This window comes from Tachyglossus aculeatus, chromosome 16 (genome assembly GCF_015852505.1).
Source record: "Tachyglossus aculeatus isolate mTacAcu1 chromosome 16, mTacAcu1.pri, whole genome shotgun sequence".
NCBI lineage: Eukaryota > Metazoa > Chordata > Mammalia > Monotremata > Tachyglossidae > Tachyglossus > Tachyglossus aculeatus.
The window spans coordinates 324,381-342,856 of NC_052081.1; the positions used below are offsets into that span (position 1 = coordinate 324,381).

The 18,476-nt window shown below is 51.3% G+C and overlaps 1 protein-coding gene across 5 annotated transcripts in view; it reads right to left on the reverse strand.

Moving 5' to 3' along the window:
- The window catches only part of SPAG17 (sperm associated antigen 17), a 94,843-nt gene that overhangs the window by 66,785 nt on the left and 9,582 nt on the right, over window positions 1-18,476 (reverse strand). For all 5 annotated transcript variants that reach the window (XM_038758574.1, XM_038758573.1, XM_038758572.1 and 2 more), the window contains exons 2-3: window positions 8,606-8,746; window positions 8,235-8,297 (exon numbers count right to left, since the gene is read on the reverse strand). In XM_038758574.1, the coding sequence (XP_038614502.1) occupies window positions 8,235-8,297; window positions 8,606-8,746 (204 nt within the window). The remainder of the gene's footprint in view (window positions 1-8,234; window positions 8,298-8,605; window positions 8,747-18,476) is intronic.

An 18,476-nucleotide genomic window follows, 5' to 3' on the forward strand; every position in this document is an offset into this window, starting at 1 on the left:
TGTGTCTCCAGTCATCCAGGGCTGGCTAGTGCCCCAGAGGCACTTGAAGTTTTGCCTCCACTGGCTCCCTTAACAGTTTGGCAGCACTGTCATTCCATTGCCCCCCCCCACCCCACCCCCCGGGCTCCACTGGGCAGTAGTTATGAGAGGCTCAAGAGGCTACAAGACAGGCAGAGAGGCCAAACCAAAAACAAGCAATGCACGCCCAACTTCCTCCAGGGATGGAAAGTCTTCCAAATCCTTGTCCGAGTTCAAATACCCACTGGCTCTTCCACCCGGACCCTCACGGGCCAGAAGTTCTTGCCCCTGTCCCCTCTCTGTCAAACTGATGGCAGGGTTGGCCTGGGATCAGGGCAGAAACTGACAGCTTCCTCTGAGGTCTGGAGTAGGGGGGCAAGGGGCAGTGAAGCCTAGGGGAAGTGGCAGGGAGGGCCAAGAGGGGGCTGCCAGGGCTAGTGAGGTCTGTCTGTTCTGACCACTCCTCCCTGGACTTCTCTCATTCGCTCATTCATTCATTCAATCCGTATTTATTGAGTGCTTACTGTGTGCAGAGCACTGTACTAAGTGCTTGCGAAGTACAACTCAGCAACATATAGAGATGGTCTTTACCCAACAACAAGCTCACAGTCTAGAAGGGGGAGAGCCGGCCACTGCTGGGCTCCACATTCCACAGCTGTTGCAGCTACAAAAAGGAATCTGGTCTCCATCATGGCTGGGCCGAAAAGCACTGTTGGCGGTGGCAGACCAGGCCGACCTCCTTGTAATTCAGATTTGCTTTTCAATTCTTTGGGCCCAAACAGGGGCTTTCCCCTGAAGCGAACATCCAGTACATCCATTATTCATCCCAGGGTTTATTATTCAGTATAAACCTCAGAAATGCAGTCATCCCGGAGCAGTTGTGTCTTCCAAGGCAGGCCATCAGCCTCCGGGGCCTCCTTCTTCGGGACCCTGCAGGCTCCATGGGCCTGAGCACCAGGGAGTGGGCAGCCGGTGCCCTGCATCCCATGGCCCGGTCCCTGCCCAGAATTAGGCTTGACCAGCTCCTAAAGGGAACCAGGGGCAGAGGCCCCGGAATGAAGAATGGGGTTGGGTGGGCCTGAGGTGCGGGATGGGATGCTGACAGTGGGGTGGCCAGCAGGGCCAGGGCCAGACCTCCACCCCACATGAGGAACTGTGGCTGTGACAGAAAGGGAAGACGGTCGGTGCCTCCTCCTTCTCCTTCCCCTTCTAGACTGTGAGCCCACTGTTGGGTAGGGACCGTCTCTATATGCTGCCAACTTGTACTTCCCAAGCGCTTAGTACAGTGCTCTGCAGACAGTAAACGTTCAATAAATATGATTGATTGATTGATTGATTCTCCTTCCCGCCGGTCATGCAGCCTCCAGGTCTGCACTCTTTGCTTTCTCCCGACATACCTTCCTCTGGCTCTGAGCAGTTCCCAGCATTTGGGGTGATTCATTTTGCTGTATCACTTCTCCAATGTGGAGGGGACCCCCAGCTTCGGTTCCAAGCCTTGATCATTCCACTACTCTTATTAGTGTCATGATAAAGTCATGGGCTCTAGCCAAAAGTGGAAGCAATGGATTGGCCTGGGCTAGTGCTGGCCCTTGGTGGTGGGGGGCGGGGGGGAAGGGGTGCAAGCCAGGGACAGGAGTGGGGGTGGGCTCGGGGATGGCCGTTCACCTGGATGGGGTGAAGAGCTCGGGCGAGTCGCCAGCCGCTGTCTCTTTACCGTGGATGTGGAATGAAAGACTCCGCCTACTCCCTGCATTCTTCTGGGTCTGTCCTGGAAGGAATATCTACAAAGACTTTCAACACGTTCCTAAGACAAGGCCTGCCTCCGTGTCCAGAACCCCACGCTGGCTGCTTGGCTGGCCTCGATCAAGTTGTGTTTTTCTGAGCGTCCCCATTTTCTGATTGATTGCAGCAGTTTTTAATGCTTTCCCTAGAACCAAAGTTAAACTCACTGGCCTGTAATTTCCTGATGTACCCCCAGCTCTTTCTGAAATAATGGCATTAGACTGGCAGCCTTCCAGGGCTCTGCTCTCTAAGCAGGATTGAAGAAGCCAGAGAAAGCTTCCAGAGCCTGTCTCCACTTCCCCATGCTTCCTCCGCGGACGGCCCCCGCCTGGTCTGTTTCAAGAGACGGTCGCCTTCGGGTCGCATGGCCTAGTGGATAGAACACAGGCCCAGGAGTCAGGAGGACCTGGATTCTAATCTAGGCCCTGCCATTTATCTGCTGTGTGACCTTGGGCAAGCCACTTCACTTCTCTGGGCCTCAATTTCCTTAACTGCAAAATGGGGATTGAGACTGTAAGCCCTATGTGGGACAGGGACTCATCATCATCATCATCAATCGTATTTATAGAGCGCTTACTATGTGCAGAGCACTGTACTAAGCGCTTGGGAAGTACAAATTGGCAACATATAGAGACAGTCCCTACCCAACAGTGGGCTCACAGTCTAAAAGGGGAAGACAGAGAACAAAACCAAACATACTAACAAAATAAAATAAATAGAATAGATATGTACAAGTAAAATAAATAAATAAATACATAGAGTAATAAATATGTACAAACATATATACATATATACAGGTGCTGTGGGGAAGGGAAGGAGGTAAGAAGGGGGGGATGGAGAGGTGGACAAGGGGGAGAGGAAGGAAGGGGCTCAGTCTGGGAAGGCCTCCTGTCCAACCTGATTACCTTCTCTCTACCCCAGCACTTAACACAGCGCCTCACACATAATAAGCACTTACATACTACAATTATCATTATTAGTACTGTTGAAACATGCTCTCTCCGTTCAGAGTTGAGCATTTTCTGCAAGCAGGTGGATTGCTGGACCAACTTCACCAGAGACTTCCTGAGAGCAAGTCCTTCGGAACAAAGCAGGGGCCCAGGCCCAGGCTGCCCACCCTGCTCATTAACCTGTTTCCAGAGCTGGGACAAAGGGGCCCCAGCTGCCTTGGGGACAGCACGGCTGCAAACGCTAGGAGGAGATGGGCACTATGGGCCGGGACCCAGAGAGAGCTCTGTCCCGGAAGAGAAGAAAAGACCAACCGATCAACCAGTACATAAGGAGGAACTAAGCCAACTCAGCTAGCACTAGCAAAGTCTCTAGATAGAAAGAGAGCCTCGGGACACCAGGAAAGGGAGTGACCCAACCAAGACCCATTTGATCAAAACCACGAGCCAGATTCCATTTGACTCACTGTCGTCTCCTTGTTGCCACCAACCAGCCAGAACCTCTTTTGGATGGGAGGCAGTAGCAGAGTGAGGAATATCAATCAATCAATCAATCAATCGTATTTATTGAGCGCTTACTGTGTGCACAGCACTGTACTAAGTGTTTGGGAAGTACAAGTTGGCAACATATAGAGACAGTCCCTACCCAACAGTGGGCTCACGGTCTAAAACGGAGAGACAGAGAACAAAACCAAACATACTAACAAAATAAAATAAATAGAATAGATATGTACAAGTAAAATAAATAAATAAATAAATAAATAGAGTAATAAATATGTACAAACATATATACATATATACAGGTGCCAAAGGCCAAAGGGTGGTTGACTTACAAAATTCCACCTTCCCGGGGGAATATGTTCTCTCTCTTTCTCTCAATCAACCAATTAGCCAACTGATGGAATCTACTGACGGCTGTGTGCTGAACACTGTACTAAGCGCTTGGAAAGGTACAATGCAATCCAATAGAATTAGTTGGTAGACATGATCCCCGCCCACAAAGAACTCCCCAGGCTGGGGAGTTCCCACCGGGAACCTGAAGTCCCATGGTTTAACAGTAGGGGACCCTTCTTTCCAGCCAGTAGATAGGAGGGGGGAAGAGAAACAGGCCCTGGTGTGGGGCAGGAGGGAGAGAGGGGCACTATTTGTAAAAGACAGAAACAGGGGTGTGAACCCAAGCCTCCATCTGTTGCCGAATTGTACTTTCCGAGCACTTACTACAGTGCTATGCACACAGTATGTGCTCAAAAAATACGATTGAATGAATGCATGAGTGAAAGCCAAATGGGCAGACACACGGATTTAACCGAACAGGGAACATAATCAAGAATGTTGGCACTGCTGTTGGTGTTTTAAGAGATCAGCACCCAGAAGCTTGGACGTGAAAACAGAGCCCTCTACACATTTAGTCAACCACTAGAAGGTGGTGCCCGAGATTGAAGCAGCACTAAGGCAGAAATGTACAGTTTCCCACAATTGGTGAGGTACAGAGAAGATTCCCAGGCCCAACATTTCTCCCCTGCATGGCAGTAGGGGCTTCCCACTACCTTGCCACTGGGTGGTGCAATGGCATTCTTGGTGTCGGCATGTCCTGATGCTGCTTCCAGCCTTTTAGGCTTCTTTGAATCACAATGGGTAATGGCAGATGCTCCTGCTAGCTACCATCCAACGGCTACCAACCAACGTAGTATCCAACGGCTCATGCTCTATCCTAATCCTCCTCACCTCTCAGCTGCCTTTGACACTGTGGACCACCCCCTTCTCCTCAACACACTATCCAACCTTGGCTTCACAGACTCCGTCCTCTAATGGTTCTCCTCTTATCTCTCCGGTCATTCATTCTCAGTCTCTTTTGCAGGCTCCTCCTCCCCCTCCCATCCCTTTACTGTAGGGGATCCTCAAGGTTCAGTTCTTGGTCCCCTTCTGTTCTCGATTTACACTCACTCCCTTGGTGACCTCATTCACTCCCACAGCTTCAACTATCATCTCTACGCTGATGACACCCAAATCTACATCTCTGCCCCTGCTCTCTCCCCCTGCCTCCAGGCTCGCATCTCCTCCTGCCTTCAGGACATCTCCATCTGGATGTCTGCCCGCCACCTAAAACTCAACATGTCCAAGACTGAACTCCTTTTCTTCCCTCCCAAACCTTGCCCTCTCCCTGACTTTCCCATCACTGTTGACGGCACTACCATCCTTCCCGTCTCACAGGCCTGCAACCTTGGTGTCATCCTCGACTCCGCTCTTGTTCACCCCTCACATCCAAGCCTCACATCACACCAAAACCTGCTGGTCTCAGCTCCGCAACATCACCAAGATCCGCCCTTTCCTCTCCATCTAAACTGCAACCCTGCTCATTCAAGCTCTCATCCTATCCCGTCTGGATTACCGTATCAGCCTCTTCTCTGATCTCCCATCCTCCTGTCTCTCCCCACTTCAATCCATACTTCATGCTGCTGCCCCGATTATCTTTGTCCAGAAACGCTCTGGGCATGTTACTCCCCTCCTCAAAAATCTCCAGTGGCTACCAATCAACCTACGCATCAGGCAGAAACTCCTCACCCTCGGCTTCAAGGCTGTCCATCACCTCGCCCCCTCCTACCTCACCTCCCTTGTCTCCTTCTATAGCCCAGCCCGCACTCTCCACTCCTCTGCCGCTAATCTCCTCACCGTGCCTCATTCTCACCTGTCCCACTGTCAACCTCCGGCCCACGTCATCCCCCTGGCCTGGAATGCCCTCCCTCCGCACATCTGCCAAACTAGCTCTCTTCCTCCCTTCAAGGCCCTACTGAGAGCTCACCTCCTCCAGGAGGCCTTTCCAGACTGAGCCCCCTCCTTTCTCTCCCCCTCCTCCCCCTTTCCATCCCCCCCACCTTACCTCCTTCCCTTCCCCACAGCACCTGTATATATGTATATATGTTTGTACGTATTTATTACTCTATTTATTTATTTTACTTGTACATATTTATTCTACTTATTTTATTTTGTTAATATGTTTTGTTTTGTTCTCTGTCTCCCCTTTCTAAACTGTGAGCCCACTGTTGGGTAGGGACCGTATCTGTATGTTGCCAAGTTGTACTTCCCAAGCGCTTAGTACAGTGCTCTGCACACAGTAAGTGCTCAATAAATACGATTGAATGAATGAATGAATCCAAACACAAAGCCCAATCAGGCAGTCTACTGTAACTCTAACCCTATCCCAAACACAAAGACCAACCAGAGAGTCCACTGTCCCTCAGCCCGCAGCCGCGCCAGGTCGGCCAAGAGCCTTAGCCAAAGTCAGGAGTGTGACACCCCTGAGCTCCCCTGAGGCTGGGGGGTGCGTTGCTACCAGACACCGGGAATGGCGTGGGGGGGTGGTAGTGGAGGGTGAGCTCAGTTTCCTCTTGCAGTCGGGTGGCTCTGTCGACCCTGGGCAGCCAACCACGCCCCCCCCCCCCCCCCCCGACAGGGGCGTGCCCATCGCCCTGGAAGAATCTACACTCCTGTTTCGCTTTCTCCTGGCCAGAACACGAGATTTCACTCCTCCTTTTTCTGCCACAGGAGGACAAACAGGAGAAGCAATTAAGCCCAGACAGGAAAAATTTAGTTCCTTCGCAAAAAGTCCACAGTAACCTCAGTTACCCTGCTTTGCAAATGAATAGCCTGGGGGAAATCTCTAAGAGGACTGACTGACTTACCTCAGACAATGGGGTTTTGAGAACGCTGAGGAGCAACTTCCTTTTGCTCCTCCTCAGTCATAACTGAGGTTCCTTCTTGCTTTTTTGTTACAGAAAAATGAGCCCCTCCCTCACCTGCTCAGACTGGGTTTCTCCCAACTTTTGTTTAGTAAATTCCCTGCCCCAGAGACCCCATCTGCTGCCTTGTGCTCATCCCTGCTGTTCTAGGAAAGAGGGAGGGAAGAGGGCAGGGGAAAAGGAAGAGGGAGAGAGGCAGGAGGGGTGAGGCAATGCTATTAGAGGGCAGAGGTTCATTCACCATGTCCCATGGAACGGGAACGGAGATTGTCTCAATCTCTATGTCTGTAGCACCACGAGAGCCCACATGCAGGTCAGAAACCCACCCGGCCCACGTGCTCATCGGGCAGGTTATCACTTCTGTTTGTTAAGGTCAACTTGGGAGGAGAAAATAGCCTTCTGCCTGGTCGTGAAAGCCAGTCCTCCCCTCTGGCCTCTGCACTCGTCCTCTGAGACAGCTCCAACTCAGCACCATCAAGAGGCCACAGGCAACCGGGGCAGGACAACCGCCTCTCCCTGCTCCCACCCAGCCCAGCCCAGACCACTCCAGGATCAACCTGCCTACGAGGCCAGGATGATACAGACTCAGTCCCTGCTATAAAGTTCACGGTCCTGTCTGCGGTAAATAGACCCAATGGGGCTTGTTCGGGTGGTGCTCGAGCCTTACCACGAAACAGACTGCAGCGAGAAAACCCAGTTAGGAAACTGGCCAAGACCTGAGACGCATAAAAAGTTTATTAGTCATCACTGAGCTAAAATGCAAACAAGTTCTTTTTAGAAGGATCCAAAACTCTTTATGCTCTGCGTCTGCAGGGCTATAAAACTGCCTGAGAAATGTTTAGGCAATCTTCTAATTAATCCCAGGATTTTATCACCTCTCCCAAGCAGTAATTTAGGCATTAACAAGGTAGGGGAAGAGGAAGCCCTTTTTGTTCTGTGTGTGACTCCTTGCTCCCCTAGCCGACACCACTGGGACAACCTAGCTAGATCTCTGTGTCAAAGGGAGCAGATCTCCCCTGGAAGTGATCTTCTCATGTCAGAGGCCGCCCAGAGGGAGGTGGGGAGCCTCTCCTGCTGAGAGGAAGCCCTCCAGGCACCCCGGAAATACTCTGGAATTGCAGTTTTCCTGGGAGGTCCCAGGTGTCGTGAGGGGGAGTTAGCTTGTTTTGAGGCCAGTCCCCACACATGCACGCATGCATACATACATGTGTGCACACACAGATATTCAGAATTTCCTAAGTAACTGGCAAAACATCACAAGGAATTCTCATCTCATTTCAGGGGCTCTGCCCAGGTGTTACACTTGCTGGCATTCTCTAGCTGGACGAGGAGAGCCCACTTTTGGGCTAAGAGCCAGGAAGAGATAGATATGATGATGATGATGATGATGGCATTTGTTAAGCACTTACTATGTGCGAAGCACTGTTCTAAGTGCTGGGCAGGTTACAAGGTGATCAGGTTGTCTCACAGGGGGCTCACAGTCTTAATCCCCATTTAACAGATGAGGTAACTGAGGCACAGAGAAGTTAAGTGACTTGCCCAAAGTCATACAGCTGACAAGTGGCAGAGTCGGGATTAGAACCCATGACCTCTGGCTCCCAAGCCCGTGCTCTTTCCACTGAGCTAGGCGGCTTCTCTTGAAGCATCCAGCAAAGAACGGAGCATGGAATCACACTCTGTCTCTCAGGTACACGTGTTCTGATGTGGGGCAGCAGCATAGGCAAACCTCAGCAAAGGTTCTCCCACCTACCTCGGAAAACATGGGTGCAGCCTTAGAGGGTTTCTTTCCTTTCACGGACCCAGCTGTGCTGATCTGGGAAAGAGAAACACAAGAAATCAGAGTGAAAGGAGAGCTCCCTAAAATATCCGCCGTCGATAGGATTATGGGTCAGCATCCCAGTGGGAACCACGCTTGGCCATGTGGCCAATGACAGGCCAGGCAAGGGAGGGTGGGCAGACCCACGGACCACACATGGCTGGGGGTGCCAGCTCCAGGCCTCACATCTAGGAGAGGAGCAGTTCTCCTAGAAGTCTCCTCAGAAAGCATCCCGAGGGAGACAGGGCCCGTCAATGCCTCGTTCTCGGCAGCCTGGCAGAGCCATGGGGCAGGAAGGGAAGTACCTGGTGAAGGGTTTCCTCCCAGGACACCACACTGAAGCGCCTTCTCTGTGGGGCCTGAACTGCCCGGACGAGGGCCTGGATGTGAAGTTCGTCCTCGATCTGATCCGCAAGCACAAAAGCAATGCTGCTCTTCCAGTTGTCCTGTTTCCGATTCCACCAAAGGAATAAATTCTCGGTAAGGGGCCACATAAGATGGCCCACCCCCTCAGCTCCACGGCACTTAAATACAGAGCTGTAATTTATTTCAGTGTCTGTCTCCCCCTCCAGTCTGTAAGCTCCTTGTGGGCAGGGATCATGCCTGCCAACTGTTGTATTTTCCTCTCCCAGGTGCCTCGTCCAGGGCTCTGCACAGTCAGTGCTCATTAAATACCATTGACTGACAGCACAGTCAGCGCTTAATAAACATTATTACTACAACGACTACTACTACCACCGTGTCACTTTAATTTGGGCTCCACCAAACAGCAAAGGGAGGGAGGACTAAATCTTGTGATCCTGACTCCAGGAATCCACCAGGGGGCAGCATTGTGCCATCAGATGCCACGAAACGAACACACACACACACACACACACACACACACACACACACACACACACACACACACACACACACACACACACACACACACACACACACACACACACACACACACACACACACACACACACACACACACACACACACACACCCTTTTCTCCCTCTCTGAGCAGGGCACCTGGAGTGTGGAAGGGGCATCACTGTCAACATTCCACAGCAGAGGGCACCAGGAAGATCCATCCCAGGGTCTTGGGGGGGGTCCACTGGCATCAGCCTGCGCTCTGGGATTCAACAGAACAGCCAAGTAGGCCAAGCTGCCCCCTGTCTCCAGGGGGAATCCATTCTCCTACAGTTTCTTTGAGTTTCCCATGGACCAGACAGCTCCAGGTAGAAACACTCTATCACCTGGAGTGGGCTTATTAGGGTTAGGGTCCACTTCAATCCATACTTCATGCTGCTGCCCGGATTATCTTTGTCCAGAAACGCTCTGGGCATATTATTCCCCTCCTCAAAAACCTCCAGTGGCTACCAATCAATCTGCGCATCAGGCAGAAACTTCTCCCCCTGGGCTTCAAGGCTGTCCATCACCTCGCCCCCTCCTACCTCACCTCCCTTCTCTCCTTCTACAGCCCAGCCCGCACCCTCTGCCGCTAATCTCCTCACCGTGCCTCGTTCTCGCCTGTCCCGCCATCGACCCCCAGCCCACATCATCCCCCGGGCCCGGAATGCCCTCCCTCTGCCCATCCGCCAAGCTAGCTCTCTTCCTCCCTTCAAGGCCCTACTGAGAGCTCACCTCCTCCAGGAGGCCTTCCCAGACTGAGCCCCTTCCTTCCTCTCCCCCTCGTGCCCCTCTCCACCCCCGCATCTTACCTCCTTCCCTTCCCCACAGCACCTGTATATATGTGTATATGTTTGTACATATTTATTACTCTATTTATTTATTTATTTATTTATTTATTTTACCTGTACATATCTATTCTATTTATTTTATTTTGTTAGTATGTTTGGTTTTGTTCTCTGTCTCCCCCTTTTAGACTGTGAGCCCACTGTTGGGTAGGGACTGTCTCTATATGTTGCCAATTTGTACTTCCCAAGCGCTTAGTACAGTGCTCTGCACATAGTAAGCGCTCAATAAATACGATTGATGATGAGTGGGGAGTGTCCCCGTCGGGCCAGATCGGGACATCGGCAGGGCCCACTGGACTACCAATGGCTTAGGGCCACCTTGGCCTGCCTGTAAATGGTCGGACAGAGAAGTTTGAAACCTGTCGGGCACCAAGAAACCAAACAAGTGGGCCATTCGGCGGAAAGTTTTGAGACATCAACTGCAATTTCTTCTGGTTGCAAATCGGGCAGCTCTCCCTAAAGAAGATTTTCCTCCAACGTTTTAAGCCTTTCCCTGCTATTGCTCTGGAATAACTTAGTACAGCATGGGCCAGTTACACTTTGTTCAAATACCACAGATGCGAGCCAGAATGAGAAGACTTCAAACAGGTTGGCACATTTCCCGTCACCCGCACTAAAACACCCATCACTCACACTTTCAAAAACCCCAGCCCCAAACTACCCATTCCGGCCTCACTGTGGACTTCTATTTCCCCCTCACAAATACAATCCTGGAAGCCCAAGAATAAGCCCAGATACAGAAGATCTATATTTCTAAGTGAGTTAGAAATTATTCCGGCATCAAACTTTCCTCCTGAAAATGAAACGCTCCATTTCGGCCCCAGCCCCCTCTCCCAGCCCCCTCCCCCTCTCCCAGCCCCCTCCCCATTTCGGTCCAGGCAGCCCAGCCCAGAGGGCAGCTGCTTACTCTGCTGCTTTCTTCTCCTCTCCTCTCCCATTGTCCCCTTAACCCCTCCTCACTCCTCACTATAATAATAATAAATATAATAATGGCATTTATTAAATGCTTACTATGTGCAAAGCACTGTACTAAGCGCTGGGGAGGTTACAAGGTGATCAGGTTGTCCCATGGTGGGTCTCACAGTCTTCATCCCCATTTTACAGATGAGGGAACTGAGCCCCAGAGAAGTGAAGTGACTTGCCCAAAGTCACACAGCTGACAATTGGTGGAGCCGGGATTTGAAACCATGACCTCTGACTCCAAAGCCCGAGCTCTTTCCACTGAGCCACGCTGCTCTTCATGGGGGGGGGGGGGGTAACCAATCAATCAATCAAAAGTATTTATTAAGTGCTTACTGTGTGCAGAGTACTGTACTAAGTGCTTGGGAGGGTATAAGAAGGCTACAAGGAGGGTACAAGCTGCTTAAGAAGCAGCATGGCTCAGTGGAAAGAGCCCTGGCTTGGGAGTCAGAGGTCGTGGGTTCTAATTCCAGCTCTGCCACTTGTCAGCTGTGTGACTCTGGGCAAGTCTTGTACTTGTACTTGGAAGTACAAGGCAACTTGTACTTCCCAAGCGCTTAGTACAGTGCTCTGCACACAGTAAGCTCTCAATAAATATGACTGAATGAAATGAATGAAGTCACAACTTCTCTGGGCCTCAGTTAGCTCATCTGTAAAATGGTGATTAAGACTGTGAGCCCCATGTGGGACAACCTGATTACCTTGTATTCCCCCTAGTGCTTAGAACAGTGCTTGGCACGTAATAAGCGCTTAACAAACGCCATCATCTCATTATTATTACAATATAACAATAAACAGACACATTCCCTGCCCACATCGAGCTTGTTCACATCCGCCTTCTTGCTCGGAACTCCTTCCTCCTTCAAATCCACTAGATCACAGCTCTTTCTTTCTTTAAATCCCTGCTCAATGACCCCTCCCCCAGAAAGTCTTCCCTAATTAATTTATCTTCTCCCCAGGCTACATCATTCTGCAACCTATTCAGCACTTTTACACCACTTCCATATCTCTGCACTCACACAAACCCATAGCACCTCTGTACAGATTGACTTACAGACCCTACTACTAAAGCACTTACTCACCCCCCTATCCAACTTGCCAAGATCGCCTTCTTCCTATCATTTACTTTGTGTCTGTCTTCCCCACTGGACTGTAAGCTTCTTAAGAGCGGGGATCGTGTCCCCTAACTCTATTGTACTCTTTCGAGCACTTAATGTTCTGCTCATAGTAGGTGTTCAATAAACACTATTACCTGATGGATTGGGAAAAGAGGCTACAGGGACCCAATAACTCCTTCCCTTGTGGGTGGAGACAGCTGAGTTGGGTGTGAGGGGACTTGGAGCAGAACACACCCACACACACCCACCCACCCACCCACCCACACCCACCCACCCCCCACCCTCTGCCCCCCCCCCCCCCCCAACCCCGGGCCTTCGAGGAATTTACAATCAAATCCCTTGAAGTAATGGTAGGGGCCTGGGATATTTTCTCCTTGGACACTCTTGAGAATAGGCTGAGGCTGGAGGCCAATCAGGGGAGGGGATGGAGGAGGCCTCTGGAGTTCCCTGGTCCAGGCCTGAAGGAGGTCATAAGTTGATGCTGCTAGTTTTCCTGGTTGTCCCTAAGATCCCAGTCTATGTGGCCCCTAATTTCCAGCCCTGAACCTAGAATTAGGAGAATAAGCATCTCTCCCGCTCGATGGCTGGCCAATTCCAGGCCTCTGATTCACTTGACGCCCAGCAGCCCATTGGTCAACATTTGTGGGCCTCCAGCCTCCACAGAGAGGGGTGGACCCCACCTTGGGGCAGTTATAGATGGTCCTATCTGGGGTCGCGGGAGAATCTGGGTAGGACAGATGCCACTCTAAGAAGCAGTGTGGGCTGGTGGATAGAGCATTCGTTCATTCATTAAATTGTATTTATTGAGTGCTTACTGTGTAAAGAGCATTGTACTAAGCACTTGGGAAGTACAAGTTGGCAACATATAGAGACAGCCCCTACCCAACAACGGGCTCACAGTCTAGAAGGGGGAGATAGACAACAAAACAAAACATGTAGACAGGTGTCAAAGTCATCAGAACAAATAGAATTAAAGCTATATGCACAGACCTGGGAGTCAGCTCCGGGTTCTAGTCTCAGCTCTGCCACTTGTTGGCTGTGTGACCTTGGGGCAAGTCACTTGACTTCTCTGGGCCTCAGTTACCTCTTCTGTAAAATGGGGATTAAGGCTGTGGGCCCCATGTGGGACATGGACTGCACCCAACCTGACTAGCTTGTATCTACCCCGGTGCTTAGTACAGTGCCTGGCACGTAGTAAGAGCTTAACAAATACAATTTAAAAAAGAGGACAGGCCAGCTGGGACTGAGAACTAAGGGCACCCACTGAAACCTGCAGGTGGTAGGTTCAAAGGAAACAAAAGGAAACCTTCTTCACCCAATGGCTGGTACACATATGGAATTCGTTACCATAGGAAGTCTTGAAGGCTTAAGTATCAACAGGTTCCAGAGGGGTTTGGACAGATCCAAATTTGAGCGGCCACGCTGAGTCACCGGGGGCAGTGAGGGATGGAGACAGGAAAGTTGAGGGTGCCGGATGGTCAATGCTGTATCACTGATGGGAGTTTCAGAGACGGAGAGGGGAGAGCCTGGGGTGTCGGATGGTCTGGGTTGGGCCACTGGGAGACAGTCTGAGAGAGTTAGGGATGTTGGGTCGTCCATGCTGGGTCACTGGGGGAGGGTCTGGGGTGCTGGCAATCCTGGGCTGGATGACTGGGGAACAGTCTGGGGGAGAGGAGGGAGAGTTAGGGTTGTTGGATGGCCTGTGCTGGGGACTGGAAGAGAGTCAGGGGAGTCAGCTGATTCATGCTGAGTCAATGCGGGGAGAATCAGGAGTGCGGATGGCCCATCCCTAACCATGAGGGTGAGTGTCCAGGAGGACAAGCTGCATTCCATTCCTCCCAATGTCTTGGGGATAGAGCCCAAGGCTGGAGGGGCCATGGGGCTGACCCAGAGGACATGGCTGAGGTTCTCTCACTCCAATGGCCCCCAGGCTCTCATAGTCCCTGCGATTTCCTTCCTGCCACTCCTCTGGGCTGCAGGATCCCACACCTCTGCTCAGCGCCTGCACTTTGGGAGGGAGCGGCCAACAGCAGGGCCTCAGCTGAGGCTACCCCAGCCAACCCGACCCAACCCAGACTTCTGCTGAAAAAAAAGCAAGGGTGCTTTCCCCTTCTAAGTCATGAACCAACAAGTGTTATTGGTGCCAGCCTTCGACTGTAATCTCCTTGAGGGCAGAGGTTGTGTCTTTTATTTTTATTGCCTGGTCCTAGGGGGGTAGCAAGGTGTACTGCCAACAGCAGGTGCCCAGAAGAGTGCTATGCCCACATCACTAGTGACTGAACCTTTTGAGTGACTGAACCCACTGGACTACTGGGTCAAGGGGGAGTGTAGGAAAAGCCAGTGGAAAAGCCACTGCAGACAAGGCACCCAGGTATACGCCAGCGAGGAGGTCCGGGATGAGACAACTGGGCGGGGGTGCTGAGCCAGGTACTAACCCTGGCAGGCTACACTACTCAGAACCACTCATTGGGGTGGGGGCTTGGCAAGTCCTGGGGGCTCCTTGCTCAGATGGGCCCCAGGGCTAATGCCCGGCCACTCCGTCCCCAGACCCTCACTCCGTCCCTAGATTCTCACTCTATTCCCAGACTCTCGCTCCATCTCCAGACCCTCGCTCTGTCCTTCTCTCTGCCCCGGAGCCGAGCTCGTTGTGGGGGTTTGCTTGGGACATGCCGAAAGTACCCTGGGTGTTGTAAAGTGTGACTGTTTTCCTTGCCCTCTCCCTCCATCCCTCCGCCTACCTGGCCCACCCATCCCGCCATCCGGCCCTTAGTCCAAAGGCCACTCTGCTCTGCCCAGAAAACCTCCAGCCAGCTTCACTGAAGGGCCACATGGAAAGGTTTTGCACGGAATTCTAAGTCGGACTCTGCAAAGAAACCACAGAAACCACTCCACACCTTAGCCTTCTCCCCCAACCCCCTGAGCCTGGGATAAAATTACCGCTCTAATATGGCAGGACAATTCAGCTAGTCTCCTTGCTTGGAGCCAAATCTGAGGCCCGGCATTAACTTCAGAACATAAAAAAATGGCCAACCTCAAAAGAAAACACGTTCCTTTAGGCCTACAAACCAATAGTACATTCCAGAGACATTCTTCCATTTGAGGAGTCCGGCAGAACTGGGGGATGCCCGTCCCGCTGATTGCGCTTCCAATGTGAAATTGGAATCAGTGGTCGCCTGGGAAAGGGAAACGCTCCTCATCGTCACAAATCAGGCCTCAAAGCTCGGGGTGGGGGGGCGGCAGGTGGGGGGGAATCCAACTTCAGCCAAGAAGCCTGGCCCCGCCCCCACCTGCGGAAGGCGCGGGTCCCCAGGGCACAGTCTGTGGCGCCTTCTGCAGGCAAAGGATCGGAGAGCCTTCCCTTCCAGACTGCCTGTTCCCCCAACCTACTGCCTGGCCTCCCCAGCCAACTCACTCACAATCGCTGGCTCCATCTGAGAGGGACCAGGTTCACCATTGTGGACTCCTCACTGGCCCTGGGGAGGGGTGATGCCCGGCAGCTTCTAAGCATGGCTGACCCAACCACTCTTGTGACAAGCCCTGGTTCCTCCCCTGGTGGGGCCTGAACCGGAGAATGGGGCTCATCGTCTCTCAGTATCTGTTTTCCTAGGCTGCTCCCAAATTTGCAGGGGCATAGCTGCATCCATCTGAAGTGCCCAAGGCCAGCTGCATCCATCTGTGGTGCCCAGAACCAGCTGCACCAGTCTATGGTGCCCAAGACCAGCTGCATCCATCTGCAGTTCTCTGGAGTTTCTATTTTGCTTTCTCAGTGAACCTGATCCTAGCTTTGGTGGGTGTTCTGAGTCCAGCACTCATTCAACTAATAAACTGTCATCCAAAGGCTCTCCATTACCTCATCCCCTCCTACCTCACCTCCCTTCTCTCTACAGCCCAGCCCACACCCTCCGCTCCTCTGCTGCTAACCTCTTCACTGTACCTCGTTCTCGCCTGTCCTGCTGTCGACACCCAGCCCATGGCCTCCCCCTGGCCTGGAATGCCCTCCCTCCACACATCCGCCAAGCTAACTCTCTTCCTCCCTTCAAAGCCCTACTGAGAGCTCACCTCCTCCAGGAGGCCTTCCCAGACTGAGCCCCCTTTTTCCTCTCCTCCTCCCCATCCCCCCTGCCCTACCTCCTTCCCCTCCATACAGCACCTGTATATATGTTTGTACAGATTTATTAATCTATTTATTTTACTTGTACATATTTACTATTCTATTTATTTTCTTAATGATGTGCATCTAGCTTTATTTCTATTTATTGTGCTGACTTGACACATGTTTTGTTTTGTCCACATGTTTTGTTTTGTTGTCTGTCTCCCCCTTCTAGACTGAGCCCGTTGTTGGGTAGTGACCGTCTCTACATGTTGCCAACTTGTACTTCCCAAGCGCTTAGTACAGTGCTCTGCACACAGTAAACGCTCAATAACTATGATTGAATGAATGAATAAATGAATCCAAAAGAGAAATCCTCGTTTTGGGGACTACAAAAAGTCCACTTCTTCCATGGCACTGGGGTGGGGTTTCAGGCCTTTATTAAAACCACCTTTGGGAGAACTGAAAGCATGAAATTTAGAAATATTAACCAAAGCATGCTTCAGAAAACCATCCAAGTCTGACAAAACCAACATCATTTCCGAAGCAAGTTTGCCCCCAGATGTTAGGCCCAGGGTGGGGTCACTCCTGACCCTTTCCAAGAATCCTCAAACATCCCAAGTCACAGGGCAGGTGACAAAGGTCAGAGTCCCTCCTGCTCACAGCCAGTCCAAGGCAGAATGCATTTCCTCACTTGATAAAGTGCCTTCTCTTGATACCATATTTAGTTACATAATTGCCTGTTTTTGCATAATTATTATAATATTAAAACAGAAGGAGTCTAGCAAGAAGGGGAGCAGGAGAGAAAAGGAGAAAAGGAGGGAAGAAGGGAGAGGAAGGTAAAAGGGTGCTTAGAAGCATCTTTTTCTTCAAATGCCTGCTCCCAAGTGCTGCATACAATAGGCACTTAATTAATTAAACCGCCACCCACCTCCTTCTCCTCTTCCTCCCCTGGAGCTTGCCCATGACCCTGCAATCAGCTACACCTTCTGACTCTCTCCTCCTCCTTCGACACACTGTGGAATGACTTACAATGTCCCAAAATAAACATTTTATGGCCTCCTCAAAAATTGAGGAGTAAATACGGTATTGCCCCCTGCACCAGACCCCAGGAGGGGTCTATGGAATTGGTGGTCCCCACTCCTGAGGGGTGGACCAGGGTGCTGGGCCTGGTCTTCATGTTCAGGTGTTGAAGGGGGCCCCTGGCAGGACTCAGTGCTGCAGGGAGGCTTCAAAGGGCAAAGTTGATGCTGGGAATAAGAACGTTCAGGGAACTGAAAAGCTGACGGTAATGGAGGAAGCAGAAACCAAGAGAATTCAATTTCCACTGGGGGCTTTTTCACCCAGACCCCACCCTTCTGGTACAGCCAGGGCTTTTGGTATGGATTAATTTTGAGACCAAAAATGAAGATGTCAGAGTTTTGGTGGGTGAGTCTTGCCACGTAAAGAGACAGAGAGAAAGAAATAATTTTCCTTTGTATTTGAAGCAGGCACCACCGATGAAGTAAGTTCACCTATGAGTGTGTTATGTGGTTGAAAAAGCCAATGAGGGACCCACAGACCTGGCTACATTGGGCATGCAAAAAGGTTGTCCTTCGTTGTACTGTTTCACAGATAAGAGGTATCCCTCCATCAGCAGGACCTGTGCTTGAATTGTTTCTCATTAGTGGTGGTGGTTTGTGCTGAGCTATCCACACTCCCTTGCCTAGGCACTCAGAAGCCCAGAGCATACCTATGTGATGCCGGAACAGAATAGCTCTGTGTGCCCTCCCAGCAGCAGATCACGCTGTGTCTTCACGGTTTGTCACCTGGTTTGTTGTTGGGTGAGGCACTCACATCGGGTGTACCAACTGTTGAGGCCTTCCTTGCAATTCATCAATCTGAGTGCCAAGAACTGACCTAAATGCTTGGGAGAAGACAATAGGATAGAACTGGCAGAAATGCGATGTATCACCAAGCCATTGCTGCCACAGAGCACAGGCCCGGACTGCCCCGAGAGCGACAGTTGAGGCCACAGCTCCTAGAGGAGCCCACTGTGAGCCCACTGTTGGGTAGGGACTGTCTCTATATGTTGCCAACTTGTACTTCCCAAGCGCTTAGTACAGTGCTCTGCACAAAGTAAGCGCTCAATAAATACGATTGATTGATTGATTGATTAGAGGAGACGGCTGAAGGGGGTTTTATTCACCCCAACCCTCTCACTCCCGAGTCACAGTCACTGGGTCCAATCACCCACTCAAATCATCAGCATCTCCCAAA